Raw genomic sequence first — 19,908 nt, 5'->3', positions numbered from 1 at the left:
TTTTAAAAAGAGGGATTAATGTAAAGTGGGTGTGAGAAGAGATAACACGCACATACACTTGCCTACATACATGCAGTGACTTTTACATACTTACGAACTCAAACTCAACCACACATAAACACACACATATACACACACGCACTCACTCATACATATATACATAATTATATGTACAAATACACACACACATATATGTATACATCCATGCGTACATACATATACATATACATACATACAGGCATACATACATTGGGGTTTCCTCGGTAGATTCCGATAGATTTTTTAAATATGACGACACCGGCGTACAAAATAAGTAACGCTTTTATACGAGTCACACTATCACCTGCTTACGAAGGCGTGGTGTTTTATATTCATATATAATTTTACATGCAAAATCCACGAAAAAGTGAATTTATGCCTAAGGAAATTATATATGAAGTATATTGTTTTGACATGTTTGTTTTAAATTCATTTTGTGACGATAGTTCAGCTGAGAAATGAGGTCCAAACAAACTCCCTCACCCGCCGCTCACCACTTTTTTTACCTTCCTCAAAAGTGTTTCATGTATGGAATCCTACCGGAGCAGAAATCCAACCAGTTCAAGGAAGATATCATTGGGGACATTGCCGTTCAGATGACAGGTTCCACGAAGTGCTAATACAAATCTACTCAAAAATAGGATAATCTTAATAATGTAGTGCAAAAGAGTAATCCAGTTAGTTTTTCCTACTCATTAATAAACAAGATCCCTAAGCTGATGCAGCCGGCCGCTGGGGAGCCGCTCTAGAAACTTTCATAGTCAACCGTCGTCACTGGTTGACTATGAAAGTCTGTCATGCGTAACAGGTTCGCTGAGTTGTGATTCGTCCAGTCCTTGATGTTGCCAAATCAAGATTTTCTCGGTGTACCTCTCTTTCACCCTCCTTCAACTGTGTTCCGAAGAATGGTTTTGGATAGGGAGTTGTGGCAGGATACATGACCGTACCAAGCAAGATTTTCATATTTTTACCTGCGCAAGAATTGCTTCCTATCTATCAGCATATTTGTTGAGTTGCTACCTGCTACAATTTTGCTTATCCATAAAATGTATCAGTAATCCTTTTGAATGAATTCTTTGCCCGGTTCCTTTCTCTGTTCCATAATTTAAACTATACTGATTTACTTACGTTCAAACTCAAGAATCCCATCAGATAATTTGTCTATGTTTTCTTATGCTAGCCTATCCATTCTGTTATCATAGGTGATGTTGTAACCCCTCTTTTTCTAAGTTTCAATATGGTAAACAAAGTATAGCTTATTTCTTTCCACTTCACATGAGCCACTCTCTCAGACATTTCGCTGTTGGGATTCCTGCATCTAAAGACGCCAGCTAGAGAAACGATTGCTATTCATAACCTTTTGTTTTAGACAAGGAGTACATCATTTCTACACTATATTTTCAACGTTTTTTTTTTCTATTAAATTTCCAACACCAAATTGATGCGACAAGGTTTACGCCACTAAAAATGGAACTGACTGATGTATCACATCGTACTAAGTTACCTAATGACAATGATCAAACAAGCCAGAATAGAGCTACTCACTCATCTTCGACCCGGTTGAACAACCAATACCAGCCAGTGGGGGATTTATAATACGGTTTGTACTATTCTTCTTTTCGATCGCTGAATACAAAATATATCTAACGAGACATCTGTTTGAGTGATTTTCCTGAGTCACCATCTTACCTTTGTTCTACAATCTGTGAAAAGGTTACCCATTTACAGCTGCTTAGACTTAACAACCTGAAATGAATTGATTTGCTCATGAACACAATGCACAGCCAATATGGGAATCGAAATCATGACATCGCAGTCGTGAGTACCACACCCTAAACACTAGGCCACACGCCATCTCGAACAGATTTATAGTTGAATAATACTTTGTTTAGTTACTTACTCGATCGGTTTCGCATAATACCTGCAATCTAGTGTACCCTACAATGAAATTCGAAAATATTTTTTAAGCATTTTCCATTAGCCCCAGAGAACTATCCTGTCTGCCCCATCCTGTAATCAGTTTTAATGAAAGCTATTGATAGATGTAGTTCTATTCTTGCTCATTTAGTTAACAGATTACCAAAAGTTATCAGCAAAATGTTTATGTATGAGTATGTATGTATAAATATTTATGTATGAGTATGTATGTATAAATCTATGTAAGTGTGTTAGAGAAAAATGAAGAGATAAAGGAAATGACAAAGAGATAGAGAGAGAGAAAAAAACGGAGAGAAACAGAGATGAAATGAGCGATTCAAGCACTGAGAAACACCATATTAAAGAGCGCTATTTAAAATGTTTGCCTTCTTGCCTTAGACGGAGTTATACTCATTATTTTCTTATTTTTGCTTGGTGGTTCAACAGCCTTAAATTGCAAAATTCTAAGCCAGGTCATGCACGACAACCTCAAATGCGTGCCAAGATTAGCGGGGTCAAGATATTATCTATGTCTGCTCGCGGCTACAAAGCGAGCTAACGCAATGGGCGAAAGCGTGGTACAAACTACTAGGCTATACTCACCTGCGCATGGTGAGTAATGTTGTCATATTAAGTGAACTTCACCTTACTAATAATTTATTTACATTATTCGTTAGGACATATTTTCACTGTCGTTCTCAATGCTCATGAGTACTATTGAAAAACCAGATATCTTACTCTAGTTTGTTTCTGTACGACTTGGCTTTGTAAATGGGAGTCATGTTTGTGTTTATTATTGATTTTTATATTAAATTTCAGTACGGGCTTTGTCGGATCTTGTGAATCCAAATTTAAAATTCGCCTGAACAACCACAGATCTTCTTTCAAGGTCCAGGAGAGACGCAACACAACGATACTCGCAGCATACGGATGGCGCCTAAAGGATGATCATACGCCATTTAACACCAGGTGGAAATTACTAGTAACTTGTGGGCCCTATTGCAATGGAACAAGACTATGTAAATTGTGCATGGCAGAAAAATATATAATCCTCATTATCTCATATGAGCCAGGAGGTTACCTGAACTCCAGGACGGACGCCGTGGAGAGTTGTCCATATTTTCGGAAATGTTTACTTCAAAATTGGAAAACCTAGCTATCAGGCAAAGTAAGACAACTCGCCCGGCCATAATTTTTTAGTGGCTTTAAAAAAAAAACATTCTTTGCAGAGGGAACGGTTATCTTTTAGAGAAACGGAAGATATGTCTAATTCCCGCTAGTTATGAAACCAATCGTTTTTCTCTAAGACTGTTACTTTACACATACAAATATATGTATGTATGTATAGACAGATAGATAGATAGATAGATAGATAGATAGATAGATAGATAGATAGATAGATAGATAGATAGATAGATAGATAGATATAGAGAGAGAGATATGATCGGTCTTTGGGGTTGCCCTGAGTTTCATGTCAATAAGTGCTTAGCTTTAGACTGTCATAACTACCTATATCTAACTTATATTTATATATATACATATATTATATATATATATATATATAATATATATATATATATATATACATATATACATGTATATATATACATATATATATACATGTATATATATGCATATATATAAGTATACACATACATATATACATATATATATACACACACATACATATATACATACATACACACACACTCACATATATATATACATATATACATACACATATATATATATAATATATATATATATATATATATATATATGTATGTATATATATAGATGTGTACGTATTTATAAGTATATTTATGCATACATATTTTTAAAAGCGCCATCTACGATAGACGAAAAGGGCACAGAACATTTCTTGTCGCAGGAACAGATTATCTATTTATATTTCTTTATTGCAGTTCACAATACTAATTATACCAAATAGCTCCTATAACATCGTTCTCTTAAATTAGCACTCACAAACCATTTACTGAATAAACTTATAATAATGCCTCCGTTCAATATCAGTTGAGGATAATGGAAAACTTCCTGTGCCACTTAACTACTAAAGGACGACCTTCCTCACTATTCTGTAATACAATTCGCAACAATTTTGAAATTTGATGTTTCCAATATACAACAAATAACATACATATATATATATATATATATATATATATATACGTATATATATATATACGTATATATATATACATATATATATATAATATATATATATATATATATATATATATATATATATATATATATATATATATATGTATATACATACACATATATATATATATATGTAGTATGTATGTATATGTATATGTATATATGTGAATGTATATATGTTTATGTGAGTATATATGACAGGGAGATTTACTGTTATTTAATTGAAAATAAATATGTTACATAATGCAGGCAGAAACAAAATATATACTTACTGCGCATGTGCAGTTTGGCTTAGAAAACAGAGAAGAATCAAAGCCGACCATCCGAAAATAGTCTTCGTTCCAGTTTGCGAAAAAGGCATTTCCAAATTTTAAAAAAAGTGGGGAAAATATCCGGGCTTTGAGTCCCAGTGGAGGAAAGACCTCCACTTATTCAATAACAATCACAGCTCCAACGACAATAGCAAACAGCTGCATCAACAAGAACAAGAACAAGAAGATATAATTGAATGCTACACACGGATAGCCGCAGCCGTAGCAGAAGGTACAAATACGAAACTGCGAACAGAGGTGTCACTGTAAAGGTGACTGTCTCTGTATGTCTGAAGTAAACGGATTAAGATGAAGGAATAGTTCTAAAGTGCGGTCATCGGCTTAACTTATACAGTCTGGCAAGAACAATAGGGACCTCTTTGCTTTCAGGTATACCGAGCTGACATTAGCCTCAGGACAAAGTCACTCAACACGAAAATACGCCTCTCTTTTTTGCATTTGTTTCGTTGTATTTTGTTCTTAAAATAATTACTATTTATCATATCAAAATAAGTATTTAAAACCCATGTTACTGTAGCTGTGGTTTTTGTTGCTGCATTTTAAATCCATGTTATTGTTGTTTATAAACACATTTTTGCTGTTATTATCGCTGTTGCTACTAATTATTAATATTGCCGTCGTAGGCATCTTCTTAACCGGTGGGAAGAGAGATCTGTCTCTCTCTCTTTATTTTATTCTTTTTGAAGAGGTTTCTAAAGAGCGAGGGACATGGATCATACATATAAATACGTTTCCGTTATTATATACTCTTTTACTTGTTTCAGTCATTTGACTGTGGCCATGCTGGAGCACGGACTTTTAGTCGAGCAAATCGACCCCAGGACTTCTTCTTTGTAAGCCTAGTACTTATTCTATCGGTCTCTTTTGCGGAACCGCTAAGTTAAGGGGACGTTAACACACCACCGATGTTGGGGGGACAAACACAGACACACAAGCATATACACACACATACATATATACATATATACGACAGGCTTCTTTCAGTTTCCGTCTACCAAATTCACTCACAAGGCTTTGGTCGGCCCGAGGCTTTAGTAGAAGACACTTGCCCAAGATGCCATGCAGTGGGACTGAACCCGGAACCATGTGGCTGGTAACCATGCTACTTACCATACGGCCACTCCTATATATATATATATATATATATATATATATATATATATATATATATATATTGATAAAACGGTAAGATAACAAAAGAAAGAAAGAGACCTCAATATTATGTAAATAGAGGAAATTTATCTATACAATATGTTACATTACTCGGTAGTCAAGATAAAACTCTGAGTTTCAGATGCCGAAGTGGAAATCCACAACACCATCTCTTCGGTTATCTGGCTATTTGAAAACGTTATGAAAAAATACCGTTAAATAAAGGGAAATTACTCTGATATAACTCTGCTTGCCTGCGTACTTATACATCGCTCGCATTTTTCGTCATAAAAATTATATAAAAATACATAAAAAATATATAAAAAATATATAAAAATATATAAATTCTTCTTGGGACATAACATAGATAAGGAAATAATCTTCCATGCTAGAAAGACCTTACTTTTCAGTGAGGACGCAAAGTGGGTAAAAAACACCGACACAGAGGGCGCTTTCGATGTGAGCATGGGTTCATATGATGGGGCAGGCATCTGTGATCTAATTGGACTTTTTCTCCTAGATACCTTAGGTAAGACATTCCCTAACGTACATTTCGCCATCTACAAAGATGATGCCCTCGCCTTAACAGCTAATACAAATGGACCAGCAGAAGATCGTTTTAGGAAGGATATTATCCAGTTAATGAAGCACTTCGGACTTAGTATAACTATAGATACTAACTTGACGGTTGTCAATTTCTTAGACGTTTCCTTAGATCTTAATAAGAATATTTATAAGCCTTATAGGAAGCCCAATGATAGACTAAGTTATATTAATGTAGGTTCATGCCATCCCCCTATAGTATTCAAAAATTTAGTTAAAAATATTAGTAAGAGGATTTCTAGCCTCTCATCTGATGAGGACATCTTCAATAGCGTTGCCCCAGTTTATAATAAGGCTTTAAAAGATAGTGGTTTTAGCGATAAAATAAAATATACACCTATCACTAGCCCAACAGTAAAGAAAAGGAATAATAGAAATAGGAAGGTCATCTGGTTTACGCCCCCTTACTCACCCGAGGTGGCCTTCAATATAGGTAAATATTTCCTAGCACTGATAGATAGACATTTTCCAGTTAACCATACTTATAGGAAACTCTTCAATAGACACAATTTAAAAATTAGTTTAAGTTCAACTACCAATTTTAAAAACATAATCAAACATAACATACAAAAAACACCAGAAGAAAACAGCTGTTCATGCAGGAATAAAGAATTGTGCCCGCTAAATGGAGCTTGCATGTCCAAGACCATCATATATGAAGCTACCGTAAACTCTATAACCACTAAAGACACCGTTTCGACGAAGAAATACGTGGGCCTTACAGAGGGTAATTTCAAGGCCAGGTTCAATAACCACACTTTGAGCTTTAGGCACTGGAACAAAAGAAAAGCGACACAATTGTCTAATCATATTTGGTCTTTAAGAGATAAAGGTGTCGATTATAACATACAATGGAAGATTTTGGCCAGATGTAAGCCCTATACTAACGGCAGCGGAAGGTGCGGTCTATGCGACATGGAGAGATGGCTTATCTGGAAAAGCAGCTTAGACCCTACTACATGTCTAAATACAAGGACAGAGCTTTTCGGATCATGCCCACATGTGACTAAGTTTCTGTTACGTTTTTGGTCCCCTAAAGAAAACAGATAGAACATGCTTTCTATGTTATGTCCCAAGAATTTATATATTTTTTATATATTTTTTATGTATTTTTATATAATTTTTATGACGAAAAATGCGAGCGATGTATAAGTACGCAGGCAAGCAGAGTTATAACAGAGTAATTTCCCTTTATTTAACGGTATTTTTTCATAACGTTTTCAAATAGCCAGATAACCGAAGAGATGGTGTTGTGGATTTCCACTTCGGCATCTGAAACTCAGAGTTTTATCTTGACTACCGAGTAATGTAACATATTGTATGTATATATATATATATATATATATAATATATATATATATATATATATATATATAATACAGATGTATACACGCGGATAGATAGATAGATAGATAGATAGATAGATAGATAGATAGATAGATAGATAGATAGATAGATAGATAGATAGATAGATAGATAGATAGATAGATATCGTGTACTCATGCGTGTAGCCTGGGAGTTTCAGTTACATAAATTGCATCTTGCTTAAGCTTTTGATGGCTAAACACGTGCCTGACGCTTCGGCTTCTTTCTGTGTTTGTCACGCAGGGTTTAAGAGTACCGATGACTTTCTATTGAATATGAAAACTGAGACTGGTGTATAAGAAGAAATATACACTGGTTCTTAACAAGAGAGACCTGGAACAATGAAAGCATGTTACTTATGAGGTCGCAAAAGGCGACGAAAGAACTCTAACAGAACAGCAGCACGTTTGATTGATTAAATTATTAATCATATATTTAACTAGTTAATTAATTGGTTAATTGGTTAACTGATCAGTTAATAGGTTAATTAGCTTCAAATTTTGGCACAAGAACAGCGATTTTATAGGGAGAGGTCAGTCGATATCATCGACTCCATTTCTGAAATGTTACGTTATTTTTTCCGACCTTGAGAAGCTCAAAGGCAAAGCTGACCTCGGCGGGATTTCAAAGCAAAATTTAAAGAGAGAGAAGAAATACCGTAAAGCATTTCCTCCGACGCGCCAACGATACTATCAGCTTTCTAAGTAAAGTAGAACCAGTACGTGTGTTTCTTATTGGCAATAAGACCTTCCCAAAATATAACATCTGTTTTAACACGCGATTTCACATCACGAATCTTTCGAAATGTCTACAAAAACGAAAGAACAAAAATCTGTCCCAAAAAAATAAAAAGGAAAATATTTTACGCCAGAGTTTGATTTATACAGTTATAAGAGATCTTTGGTTTCAGTATAAACTTAACCAGTGACATATATTCCTTAAGATAAGATGGCAGTCCATCGTTCAGTACTATCCCAGTACCGCTAATTTTCCTTCCTTCTTTTCGATTTTTGATCTTGATTTATTTTCTTTTTATTTTGGTAAAGCAACGTCTCTTACTTTACAGGTAATATGGCTAGACTATATATACAGGGTGCGATGGGTAACTTGTCGCCACATTATACTTCTAATTTCACTTATGTGCATTATTTTGTTTTTGATTTTGCCGACTACACAGTATAGTAGTGTCAGTTGAGCACCGTCTGTGAGAAAAACAGCACCATGACGCAATTTAGTCTTCCAGAAATTTGGAAACTACATGCTGTAGTGCTTGGTATTCGTGCTGGAAGCTCCATTACGAACATTTCAGAGTGTTTGTGTGTCAATCTGAGGATAGTGCAGAGGATTCGGAAAGAGTTAAATAAGTCTAATGGTGATTACGAAGGTACTGTAGCTCGGAAAACTCACTCTGATTGTTCTGAAAGACAAAAAATCCTAAATCTGTTGGTAAGATCGGGCTATGATTGACAAGGATCCCTCCCAGTCAATCAGATCCATCGCCAGATGTTTGAGTTTCTTCTCAGACAGGTAGTGCATGAAGACATTCAGTATTCCTCATACAAGATGAGAAAGAACCAATTTTTATCCCCAGCCATCAAGGACAAGAGGAAAGACTGCGCTACAAAGCTTTCGTACAAACTCAAGCATCTCCTCCAACTGAACATGCTTTGGCTTTTCTCAGATGAGAAAAAATTTCTGCCAGGGTAGTGGTGAACACACAGAACAAGCGCTGACTTGCTGTGTCCCCAAAACATGTACCAAGTGTGATAAAAATCAAACATCCAGTCAACATCATGGTGTTTGTGTGATAGTGACGTTATGCCTCCATCTTCCCACACAGAGGCCTACATCAAATGCCTGAAGGAGGTAGTGCTACCCTGGGAAAACAGAGTGACTGCTGGAAGACCTTATGTTTGGCAGCAGGGCTCTGCACCATGCCACACAAACAGGAGAACCCAGTCACGGCTGTCAGACAATTTCTCCGTCATCACTCTTAACATCTGAGCCCAGACTGCAAACCACTTGATTCTTAAGTGTGGGGCGCAGTTGAGCGAGAGTCCATCAAAACCCCTTGTGACACCAAAGATGAACTGAAGACGAGGATTATGGCAGCATTCACCAACTTAAACAAGGAAACCGTCAAGAAGAGTTGCAGTAGATTCGGAAGTCGTCTGGAGGCTGTGGTTGAAGTCAATGACGATTTTATTGAATAGATTTACTCTTTATTACTTCAAGACATTTTTACGTTATTTTGGTAAATATACCTGTCAAAATGAGATGCCAGTGTTATTTTTATTTTTGCGAAATTCAGGCAATTTATTCACCACACCCTGTATGTATATATATATATATATATATATATATATATATATATATATATATATATATATATATATATATATATTAGAATAAATAAGGTATTCTTCAGAAAATATGAAGAATCCACTAGAGTGGATATATATATATTATATATATATATATATATATATGGAACAAAAACGAAATAGAGGACATTAAAACATTCGGACAGATAGACGATACAAGGCGTTCAAGAGAAACAACAATTAGAAGTTCAGGCAAAAAAAAGATGTCATTCGTGCCTTTCTTTCCTCAGTCAAGTTTCTCACTCTCTTTATTTCTTTCTTTCGTTCTATCTTCCCCCTCTCTCTCTCTCTCTCTTTCTCTCCCTCTCTCTTGATATATATATATATATATATATATATATATATATAATATATATATAAGGGTGGAAAGGAACACACGAGTTGATATATATGAAAAAACAAGTCAAAAATAGAAAATGCTAAGATAATTTTATAGTGAATCTTTCAGTACCGGTTTCGGTCATTTTGAGACCTTTTCAACTGTAACGATTAAATAATTAAATTTAGAAAAATTAGAAGAAAAGTTTTTTTAAAAGAATATTTCTGTAGTAGTGTTCAGATATAAGTAGCATTCTGCCTTTGTCTGACTCCCTTGTTTGCACTTGTGTGTTCGAGGTCGTTTTGAGTTCTTGGTAGGATAGGTGAAGAATAATGAGGCTGATGTGGAGAGGGGGTGGGGAAATCTGGGAATGCCTTAATGGTCATATTTTAAATGGTCAGTGGCTGACAGTAGTCGCAGTTCAATTCAGGAATTGTTTATGGAATTTGCGTAGGCGTTATACTGAAAGACATTAGTGACAAGGTTAAGGGGTGGAAGGTGGAGAAGTAGAAGAAGAAGAAGATGACGATGTTGATGATGATGATGATGAAGAAAAAGAAGGAGAAGAAGAAGAAGAAGGAGAAGGAGAAGATGGTGGTGATGATGGTGGTGATGATGATGACGACGATGATGATGATAATGATGATGATGAAGAAGAAGAGGAAGAAGAAGAAGAAGAAAAAAACAGAGAAGGGAGAATATGAATGGGTGTAAGTATAGCTGTGATGGGGCTGATTAGTAATGGATTCTATGGAGTGTAATATTTGTGTGTGTATATATTTCTTTTATTCTAAAGTTGAGGTATATTAATGTTTGTCGTAGACCCGTTAAGAAGTCGCTTGTATTTTGTAATAAAGAGATTTTCTTTACTTATTCGTTGTCTCGAGGTTGTATCGTCCCTAAATTGGTAAAGGGGAAATTCTGAAGTTTGGTGTTTTTTTGTTGGCGCAAGTATCTATGTGTTGGCTAAAAGCTATTTTTCTGTTTTGGGGAATTTTTATCTGGGATCTGTGCAGGGCCATTCGTTTACGCAAACCATTTTTGTTTGGCCTATGTACTGCTCTTGACACCCGGAGCAGGTTAGTGAGTATATTAGGTTCTCCGAAGCACATGTGAAGTTGCTTTTCACTGTAAACCGTTGTCCCTGTTTGAAGGAGAACTCTGATCCCTCCATTAGATAGTCGCATATCCCGCAATTGGGTCTTCCACATTTTTTTACTGTCGGCTTCTGTGTTGAAGAGTGAATTCGGGCTTGTGTAAGGAGACTTTTCATGGATCTAGGCTGTCTTTTGCTTTTTATGATCGTGTGTGTTTGGAGGATTGTGTTCATTCTGTGGTCTTTTTTTAGGAGGGGTATGTTGTGGAGGATGGTGTCGAAGGCTTCGTTATTGAGAGGGTTGTGTGCGGAGATGTATGGTAAGGCTTTTGGTTGTAAGTTTTTCTTTGATTTGGGATGTCTCAGTTCCTTGATGTTAAGTTGAAGGGCACGTTGAATGCACTTGTCAATAAGTGAAGGTGGATAGTTCCTGGTGATAAGGGTATCTTTTAGTTCTTGAAGTCGTGTGTCTCTGGTGTTTGCGTTAGAGACTATAGTGCATATCCTTTTTGCTAGATTGAAGGGGATATTCATCCTGGTGTGTCTGGGGTGGCATGAATTGAATGGAAGATATTGCTTAGAGTCTGTAGGCTTATAGTATATGTCTGTTTCTATTATATTATTAGCTTTCTTAATGAGGATATCGAGGAAGGGGAGTTGTTGTTGGCTATATTCCATCGTGAATTGGATGTTTACGTCCAGTCCGTTTAAAATTTTCTGGAATTCTATGAGTTTTTCTATATTTTTATGCCAAAGGATGAAACAGTCATCTAGATATCTCTTCCAGTTGTTTTCTATGTAGATGGAGAAAGGGCTGCCATATCTTTCTAGAACCTTACGATACAGACTGATCTCTAGGTATCCTATGACTAGGTTGGCAAAGGAGGGGGCCATTCGTGTACCCATCGCAGTCCCCGATTTTTGTCGGTAGAAGTTGTCATTGAAGGCGAAGAAGTTATTTTCCAGGATGAATTTAACCCCTTCTATCACAAATTCTTTTTTGATGCGGTGTGGTAGTTCGTTGGCGTGATTCTCTAGCCAGAATTGGATTGCCTCTAGTCCTAGGTTGTGGGGGATATTGGAGTAGAGGTTGACTACATCGAAGGATACCAGTATGGTGTTTTTGTTTATAGTATTCGGTAGGTGATTGAGCATATCTAAGTCGTCCCTTATATAGCTTTTGACATGTTTGAGGAGTGGTTTTAACAGGGTGTCTAAAAAGTTACTGAGGCGGTGGGTTTCGCATGCGGGACCTGCTATTATGGGTCTCAATTTGAGGTCATTAGGATTAGGGACTTTAATTATTTTGTCTGTAGCTATCTTGCATGCGTTGCTTATTTTTTCACTTTTGTGGATCTTAGGTATACCGTAGAATTGGCTAGTTTTACTTGTGAAATTGGTCATATAATCATATTCTTTGTCGGTGAGCCCTGCTTTGTATGGGTTTAATATGGATTTTAGTTCCCTCATTATTTTTTGTTGACTGTAGTTTTGTGCCTTTTCATAGTATGTTGTGTCTTCCAGCATAGAAAGTACCAAAGTTATATAAAATGTCGTATCCATTAAGACAACAGCACTCCCTTTATCGGCCTCTTTGATTGTTATTGTTTTATCTTGTTTTAATTTGTTCAACTCAGCCCATTCTTTTTTGCTGAAGTTTGGTTTGTGTTTTTGTTTGTGCATATGTTGATATGGGTAATTAGATATGTGGTCATTCAAAATACGATATGTGGTCATTCAAAATAATTAGATATGTGGACCATTCAAAATACGACCATTAAGGCATTCCCAGATTCCCCCCCTCTCCACATCAGCCTCATTATTCTTCACCTATCCTACCAAGAACTCAAAACGACCTCGAACACACAAGTGCAAACAAGGGAGTCAGAGAAAGGCAGAATGCTACTTATATCTGAACACTACTACAGAAATATTCTTTTAAAAAAACTTTTCTTCTAATTTTTCTAAATTTAATTATTTAATCGTTACAGTTGAAAAGGTCTCAAAATGACCGAAACCGGTACTGAAAGATTCACTATAAAATTATCTTAGCATTTTCTATTTTTGACTTGTTTTTTCATATATATATATATGAGGGTTTAGTTTACTGATAATCTAAAGCAATAACTACGCTGCGTAATTGCTAAAATAGGTCATCCGTTGGACTCCAAGTTCAAAGGTGAGGCTGGAGCTAGGGATACACAATAGGCTTCCGAGTCAGTGGGTATATACTAATGGAAAAGGAAAACAAAATCAAAGCAATACGCGTATCTCAGGTCATTTACAATATTCATTTAGAGTAAAGGTGAATCAGAAAAGGAAAAGTAGAAGTAACACACTTCTATATATATATATATAGAGGGGACTTTTTAAAAATTATTTTTGAAAGATTAATAAGTTTTTTTTTTAAGTTATAAAATCTTTTATCAGGATGTTATTAACCTTTTTTTAAAGAAGTCTTTTTGCTAGAGTGTTTTCTTTTATACCCATGGGTGGATCAAAGCCTTGTGAGTGGATTTCGTAAAGAGAAACTGAAAGAAGCCCGTCGATTAAGTGTGTGTATCTGTGTTTGTTCCCACCACCACGAATGTTTGTGTGTTTATGTCACAGTAATTTAGTGGTTCATCAAAGTACACCGACTGAATAAGTACTAGGCTTAAGAAAGTATGTACAGGGGTCTATTCGTTCGACTGAGAAACTCTTCAAAGTGGTGCTCCAGTATGGCCGCAATCTGATGACTGAAACAAGTAAAAGATAGAAGATAGATTCTAAAACCTCAATGCCAGACATCTGGTAGTGACATAACAGCTGAATCTCCCTAAATTAGACACTGAAATTCTATATATTCTTCGTTGATAGGGTGATTCGACTGTTATGCCGCTACCAGACGTCTGCCTCTGAGGAGCCCACACAGGGCGAAATCACGTGGTTTAGCAGTTCCTGCGGGTGTAGCAGACGTTTCTCGTCTCTCAACAATATAAATACGCGTGATTTTATGTGCCACGAGACCATATGAGAAGTTTACTCAAGATAAATAACGCAGTATTGTGTATTCTAACACAACGTCCACATTAAGTTGGATATAAAGATTGCCTACAAGATTAGGAATTTTGAGGAGAGCGTTTTAGTGCATGACATCAACTCCACTACTTGCAGATAGTTTATTTTATAGAATGTCGAAAGGATAAAATGACAGGTGACCTTAGCAGGTTTTGAACTCAGAACGAAAAATGACGGAAAAAATATAGCATTACATTCCCTCCCTCACGACCATCAGAGGATATAACAATTCTTCTTTCTTTATTGCCCACAAGGGGCTAAACACAGAGAGGACAAACAAGAACAGACAAACGGATTAAGTTGATTATATAGACCCCAGTGCGTAACTGGTACTTATTTAATCGACTCCGAAAGGATGAAAGGCAAAGTCGACCTCGGCGGAATTTGAACTCAGAACGTAGCGGCAGTCAAAATACCGCTAAGCATTTCGCCCAGCGTGCTAACATTTCTTCCAGCTCGCCAAATCATTGTCCTCCATGAAGCTAATTACTCCATCTTATTATTAGCACAAGGTCTGAAATTTGTGAGAAAGGCGCTAATGGATTACAGTGATCCCATCCCCCACACCGCCATATTGTGCTTAACTGGTGCTTATTTTATCGATCCCCGTGAGGATGAAAATAAAACTCGACCTCAGCAGAATTTGAACTCAGAAAGTAAATCCGGATGAAATACCACGAACAATGTTGTCCTGTGCGTTGGAAACCCTGCCCGCGCGCCGCTTTTTGAAAAGAGGTAATAAGTAATGAATAAAATATAGAAGGAATGAGGATTTAAAAAGTATATCAATAAATGCATGAAACAGCCAAACCCTAACTGAATAAATAGAGACTAGGCAGAATATAAACAGTAATTATCAGTTTTTAATATAAGCAATAATTATTAACAACAAAGAGGGAATTAATCTGGTTAGTTTATTCTACATACCGATATTCAATTATTCCTCCCCGGAACTACGTTGAATTGCCCCGGGCTGAAACATAAACATTTGTTCTGGTTTCGTGTGAAGTCACTAAACAGGACCGAATGTTGACAGTTTGTTGATATATTTGAGTGAAATCTGGATGAAAGTAAATCTGTATATGTCAAGTATTTAGAGGACAACACAGTATGTGGTCTCTGTCTAAAGAAGATCGGTTGAGAAGTTGGGAGAGACAAACATAGCATTATAATGTTGTCGCCCTCTCAAGAATAAAAGAAAAAGTCGACTTCGCGGAATTCGAACGCTTTATTTTGTGAACGTAAAGAGACATAGCGAGACTGTAAAATTGTTTCGCTCGTTTAACTGTTATCAACCCCTGAAGGCTAAAAGACAAAGCCAGCCACAACGAAATACGAACACATAATTTTTTAAACGCCAGCTGACCAACAAAATACTAGAAAATCGTTCTGTTCATCATTGTGCGAATATGCAAAAATCTACACACTACGCCGTAAAATTAGTTGCATATTTATTCCATTTTTACTTATTACTAGCGAAGGAACCTCCATGAGACAACGAAGATTCCTCTAAATGCTAAAATTACCAGCCATTCTATGACTCCTGTGAAAAGGTTTATGTCTCTTGAGACTCGACATCGATCTACAAGCCCCTTTCACTCACTACACACGACGAGTCACCCAGTCTATGAGTTGCATCTTTTATAGGACTACAGATGGTTATTATACACAGCGTTGGAAAGGAGTACACGGTCTCACGTTCCACACCTCTAACACTTTGTTCTCATTGAGGTTCTCCGAAGTTAGCACTTTAGGCCTTCGTGTTCAAGACGACTCTCATGGAAATTTTTACAGCCTTTCTTTATATGCTTCCTCCATTCAGTTCTTTCCAAGGTTAATGTTTCCCGTGGTTTACGTTAACGACGCCTTCAAGTGTACATCTCACCGGAGAATATTATTATTTTCCATACGTAAAACAAGGCCTTCCCAACGCATAAGATTAGATATGAAGAGTGCTTGAATAAAACATTTGAGCAACTTGAAAAGAGAGTCTAAGTAAATCGCAGAATCACCAGCAAGAACAAGCAAGAGTTTATAAAGCTTATGTACTAAACGCTCTATTGTACTCTTCCGAAACATGGACAGTACACCATATGTATATCAAGTTGCTTGAGTACTTTCATAAAAAATGTTTGAAATACATATTCAGTTTCAAGTGCCAAAGTAAAACGTACATACAGATATATATACATATCGCAAACATACATGCAAACACACATACATGCATTATGCATACATACATGTATACACAAAGAAACACAATCGATGAGTTTCTTTTAGTTTCCACTCACCAAATTCACTCACAAGGCTTTGGTCAGTCTGGCTTAGAGTAAGAGACACTTACCCTCAGTCCCGTACTATGAGACTGAACCCGAAGGCATATGGTTGGGGATCGAATTTCCTAAACACGTAGACATGATTTCCTTTATTAGTGTATTAACTTTTCACTATTTATCAGTGAAACATAACATAAAATTCATTTTTAGAGCATTTGCACTCTCTGTATTATCAAGTGTTAAGAGGTTTTTGCTGGATACCAGGCATGCAAAAAGATGTATACAAGCATCCCTGTTTCCATGACAAGAAATATTATCGTGATTTTTCAAATACACTAAGAAAATGTTTCAAATTGGTTAGACTTAATTATCGACAGGTGGAAGGAGGCAGATGGTGTGTTACATCTTGTCCTTATTTGAGATTGAGTGTGTCTATAACTATATTATCCAATGCGTCCTGCATTTTTAAATGTCATTTGAGGTTACCATGCTGTCCGATATGGAGGCCCCCACGTTGAATTTTGTGCAGCATTTGTTCGGGAAGCAGCTTCTGTTTGTCCCCTCCAACCGCTTGACAACATATGCTGGTTTGTTTTCGTCCCCGTAACGTAGCGATTCGGCATAAGAGAGAATAGGAAGCAGACTTTTAAAAATAAGTATTGTGGTTGATTTGTTCGATTAAAGCTATAAATATGGTGCCCCCAGCATTGCCGTAATCCAGTATCCGAAACAAATATAAGCCATCGTTACCCCACCCCTTTACATTCCAACCCACCATCCCTATACATCCCATCCCACCCCCACCCCATATACCCCACCCTTACCCCAACCCGCATCCCACTCTCTAACCCACCACAACACACCACACACCACCACACCACATACCACCATACTACACCACACTACACCACATCGCACCATCCCGTACACACTAGCACTGACTACTTCCCAGCACCCACACCATCATCAACACACCTACACATGCGCACACGCGCACATCAAGGTCATCAGACCCTATGCACACGCACTACACGCTTTCACTTACATGCGCACCTTCATTTTGGGATCACCACTACTTTATTATCTCCCCTAGCTCTCCTGTCTGACCACCTCTGTCCTGCATGATTGATCGCTTGCCACTATTTTCTCTCTGTTTATTTCTGTTCCTTTCTGTTGAAGAGCATAGGCTCGAAACGTAAATGACTTTCTCACTTACCGAGTGTTAAAATACCTCATTTAAAACCAAAATTTAAAATTCCGCAAGAACTTTGACAACCTAATACCAGTTTCATCAGTTTCAAAAAAAAACAAGAAAGAATACGTAAAGCTTCAATTGAAAATTCTCCATTATTATTATAATAAAGAAGGCGGCGAGCTGGCAGAAACGTTAGAAATGCTTAACGGTATTTCGTCTGCCGCTACGTTCTGAGTTCAAATTCCGCCGAGGTCGACTTTGCCTTTCATCCTTTCGGGGTCGATTAAATAAGTACCAGTTACGCACTGGGGTCGATATAATCAACTTAATCCGTTTGTCTGTCCTTGTTTGTCCCCTCTGTGTGTAGCCCCTTGTGGGCAGTAAAGAAATAGGTATTTCGTCTGCCGTTACGTTCTGAGTTCAAATTCCGCCGAGGTCGAATTTGCCTTTCATCCTTTCGGGGTCGATAATTAAGTACCAGTTACACACTAGGATCGATGTAATCGACTTAACCCCTTTGTCTGTCCTTGTTTGTCCACTCAATGTTTAGCCCCTTGTGGGTAGTAAAGAAATAGGTATTTTGTCTGCCGCTACGTTCTGTGTTCAAATCACGCCGAGGCTGACTTTGCCTTTCATCCTTTCGGGATCAACCCCACTGTACTCTTTCACCACAGCTTTCTCTCACTCTTTCTTCCTACTTCTGCGACAAAGCAGTGGAACCATGGTGTAACCCACTATGGTGTGGTAAACTTTCAGACCCTAGTGTAGATTGCGAATCCTCAGTAACCCAGGATGGTTCAGCTCTTCACTCGTTAAAAAGCCACAGTTTACAGAATGAGGATAACAACGTAGCTTTCGCTTCCGTGCAACCGCCAGTCTATCGCGTGCGGTGGGTGGATCTTCAAGTTGCCACACGCATTCTTAGTAGCGTAGAGTAGGCTCGAATTAGTGGCTATTCTTTGTGGCTAATTGCGTGAGTCCTGATTGGAAGAACAAGAACAAGAACAAGAACAAGACGACAACAACTCGTTGTGTGGCATAAGAAACGTTTATTTCAATATTTAATACATGAATATTGTAAATATTTCAAGAGGCGAGGTATAATATATTATGAATGAAGGTCACTGATGATATATTATCTTTGCAATGTTTCTCTTCTATGTTGCTTTCTGTATCTTTTAAAACTGTGACGCAATATCTTCAGTTGTAACACACGACTGTGACGGACGTAAGAGTAAATTAGTCTGGTTTATCATTCAGCACATAACACCGTTGTCACAACGAGTTTGAGTCTGGTTCCAGCGGGTACCATCTGGACACGACATAGAGACCAGGCCTCCGTTGGCACATGTGTAGAAACGTCGGCAACTGTCGTCGTCCTCGTAGAATCCTGGCTCACACTGATAACATTTCGTCATATTTGGATAGAAACACATCTCTGTCACTGTTTAAAGAGAGGGGAAATTATATTAATAAAATTCTTATTAGGACTAACCTTATTTTACACTATCAGCACATAAAATGTTAAGTTCTTTTGCGAATAAACTTTATTAAAGCTTAAATAAGGCCCACAATAGAATATAGATATAGTACTTTTTCAGACACTACTGCTAGGAAGACCCAATTAATTTGCGTAAAGTCACATATACACTTGAACCTCCTTCCTTCTCAAAATATCTACCCTCTCGAATTCTCTTCCTTTTTTTTTTTTTTTTTTGTTTCTCCTGCAAGTGTTGAATTATAAAATTGCGACAGTAATATTCATGGTGTCAATAAGGCGGCGAGCAGGCAGAATTGTTACTGACCCAGGAAAGACGCTTACTGACATTTCTTTACGCTCCCAGTTCAAATGCTGGTGGGAGACATTTTTACCTTTCATCATTTCGGGATCGATAAAATAAGTACCAATTGACCACTGAGGTAAATGTTATCGATTTATTCCTTAACCCGAAAATGCTGGCCTTACACCAAAATTTGAGACCAATA

The 19,908-nt window shown here is 37.1% G+C and overlaps 2 protein-coding genes across 52 annotated transcripts in view; both read right to left on the bottom strand.

Annotated features, from left to right (window-relative positions):
* Positions 1-4,770, bottom strand: part of LOC118763360 — a 95,653-nt gene extending 90,883 nt beyond the window's left edge. For 21 of the 50 annotated variants that reach the window (XM_036502813.1, XM_036502822.1, XM_036502823.1 and 18 more), the window contains exon 1: positions 4,413-4,769. In XM_036502813.1, coding sequence (XP_036358706.1) covers positions 4,413-4,501 — 89 coding nt within the window. In that variant the 5' untranslated portion in view covers positions 4,502-4,769. Of the gene's footprint in view, positions 1-4,412 lie in introns of all 50 variants that reach the window. The other 29 variants (XM_036502791.1, XM_036502794.1, XM_036502795.1 and 26 more) reach the window with 6 other exon arrangements.
* A 14,181-nt stretch (positions 4,771-18,951) lies between these two features.
* Positions 18,952-19,908, bottom strand: part of LOC115212200 (fibrillin-3-like) — an 84,661-nt gene continuing 83,704 nt past the window's right edge. For both annotated transcript variants that reach the window (XM_036502790.1, XM_036502789.1), the window contains exon 31: positions 18,952-19,366. In XM_036502790.1, coding sequence (XP_036358683.1) covers positions 19,179-19,366 — 188 coding nt within the window. In that variant the 3' untranslated portion in view covers positions 18,952-19,178. The remainder of the gene's footprint in view (positions 19,367-19,908) is intronic.

This window comes from Octopus sinensis, linkage group LG5 (assembly GCF_006345805.1).
Source record: "Octopus sinensis linkage group LG5, ASM634580v1, whole genome shotgun sequence".
In the NCBI taxonomy this organism is placed as follows: domain Eukaryota; kingdom Metazoa; phylum Mollusca; class Cephalopoda; order Octopoda; family Octopodidae; genus Octopus; species Octopus sinensis.
Note: the sequence above shows the minus strand (reverse complement) of the source record. Positions and strands in the feature narration are given on the sequence as shown.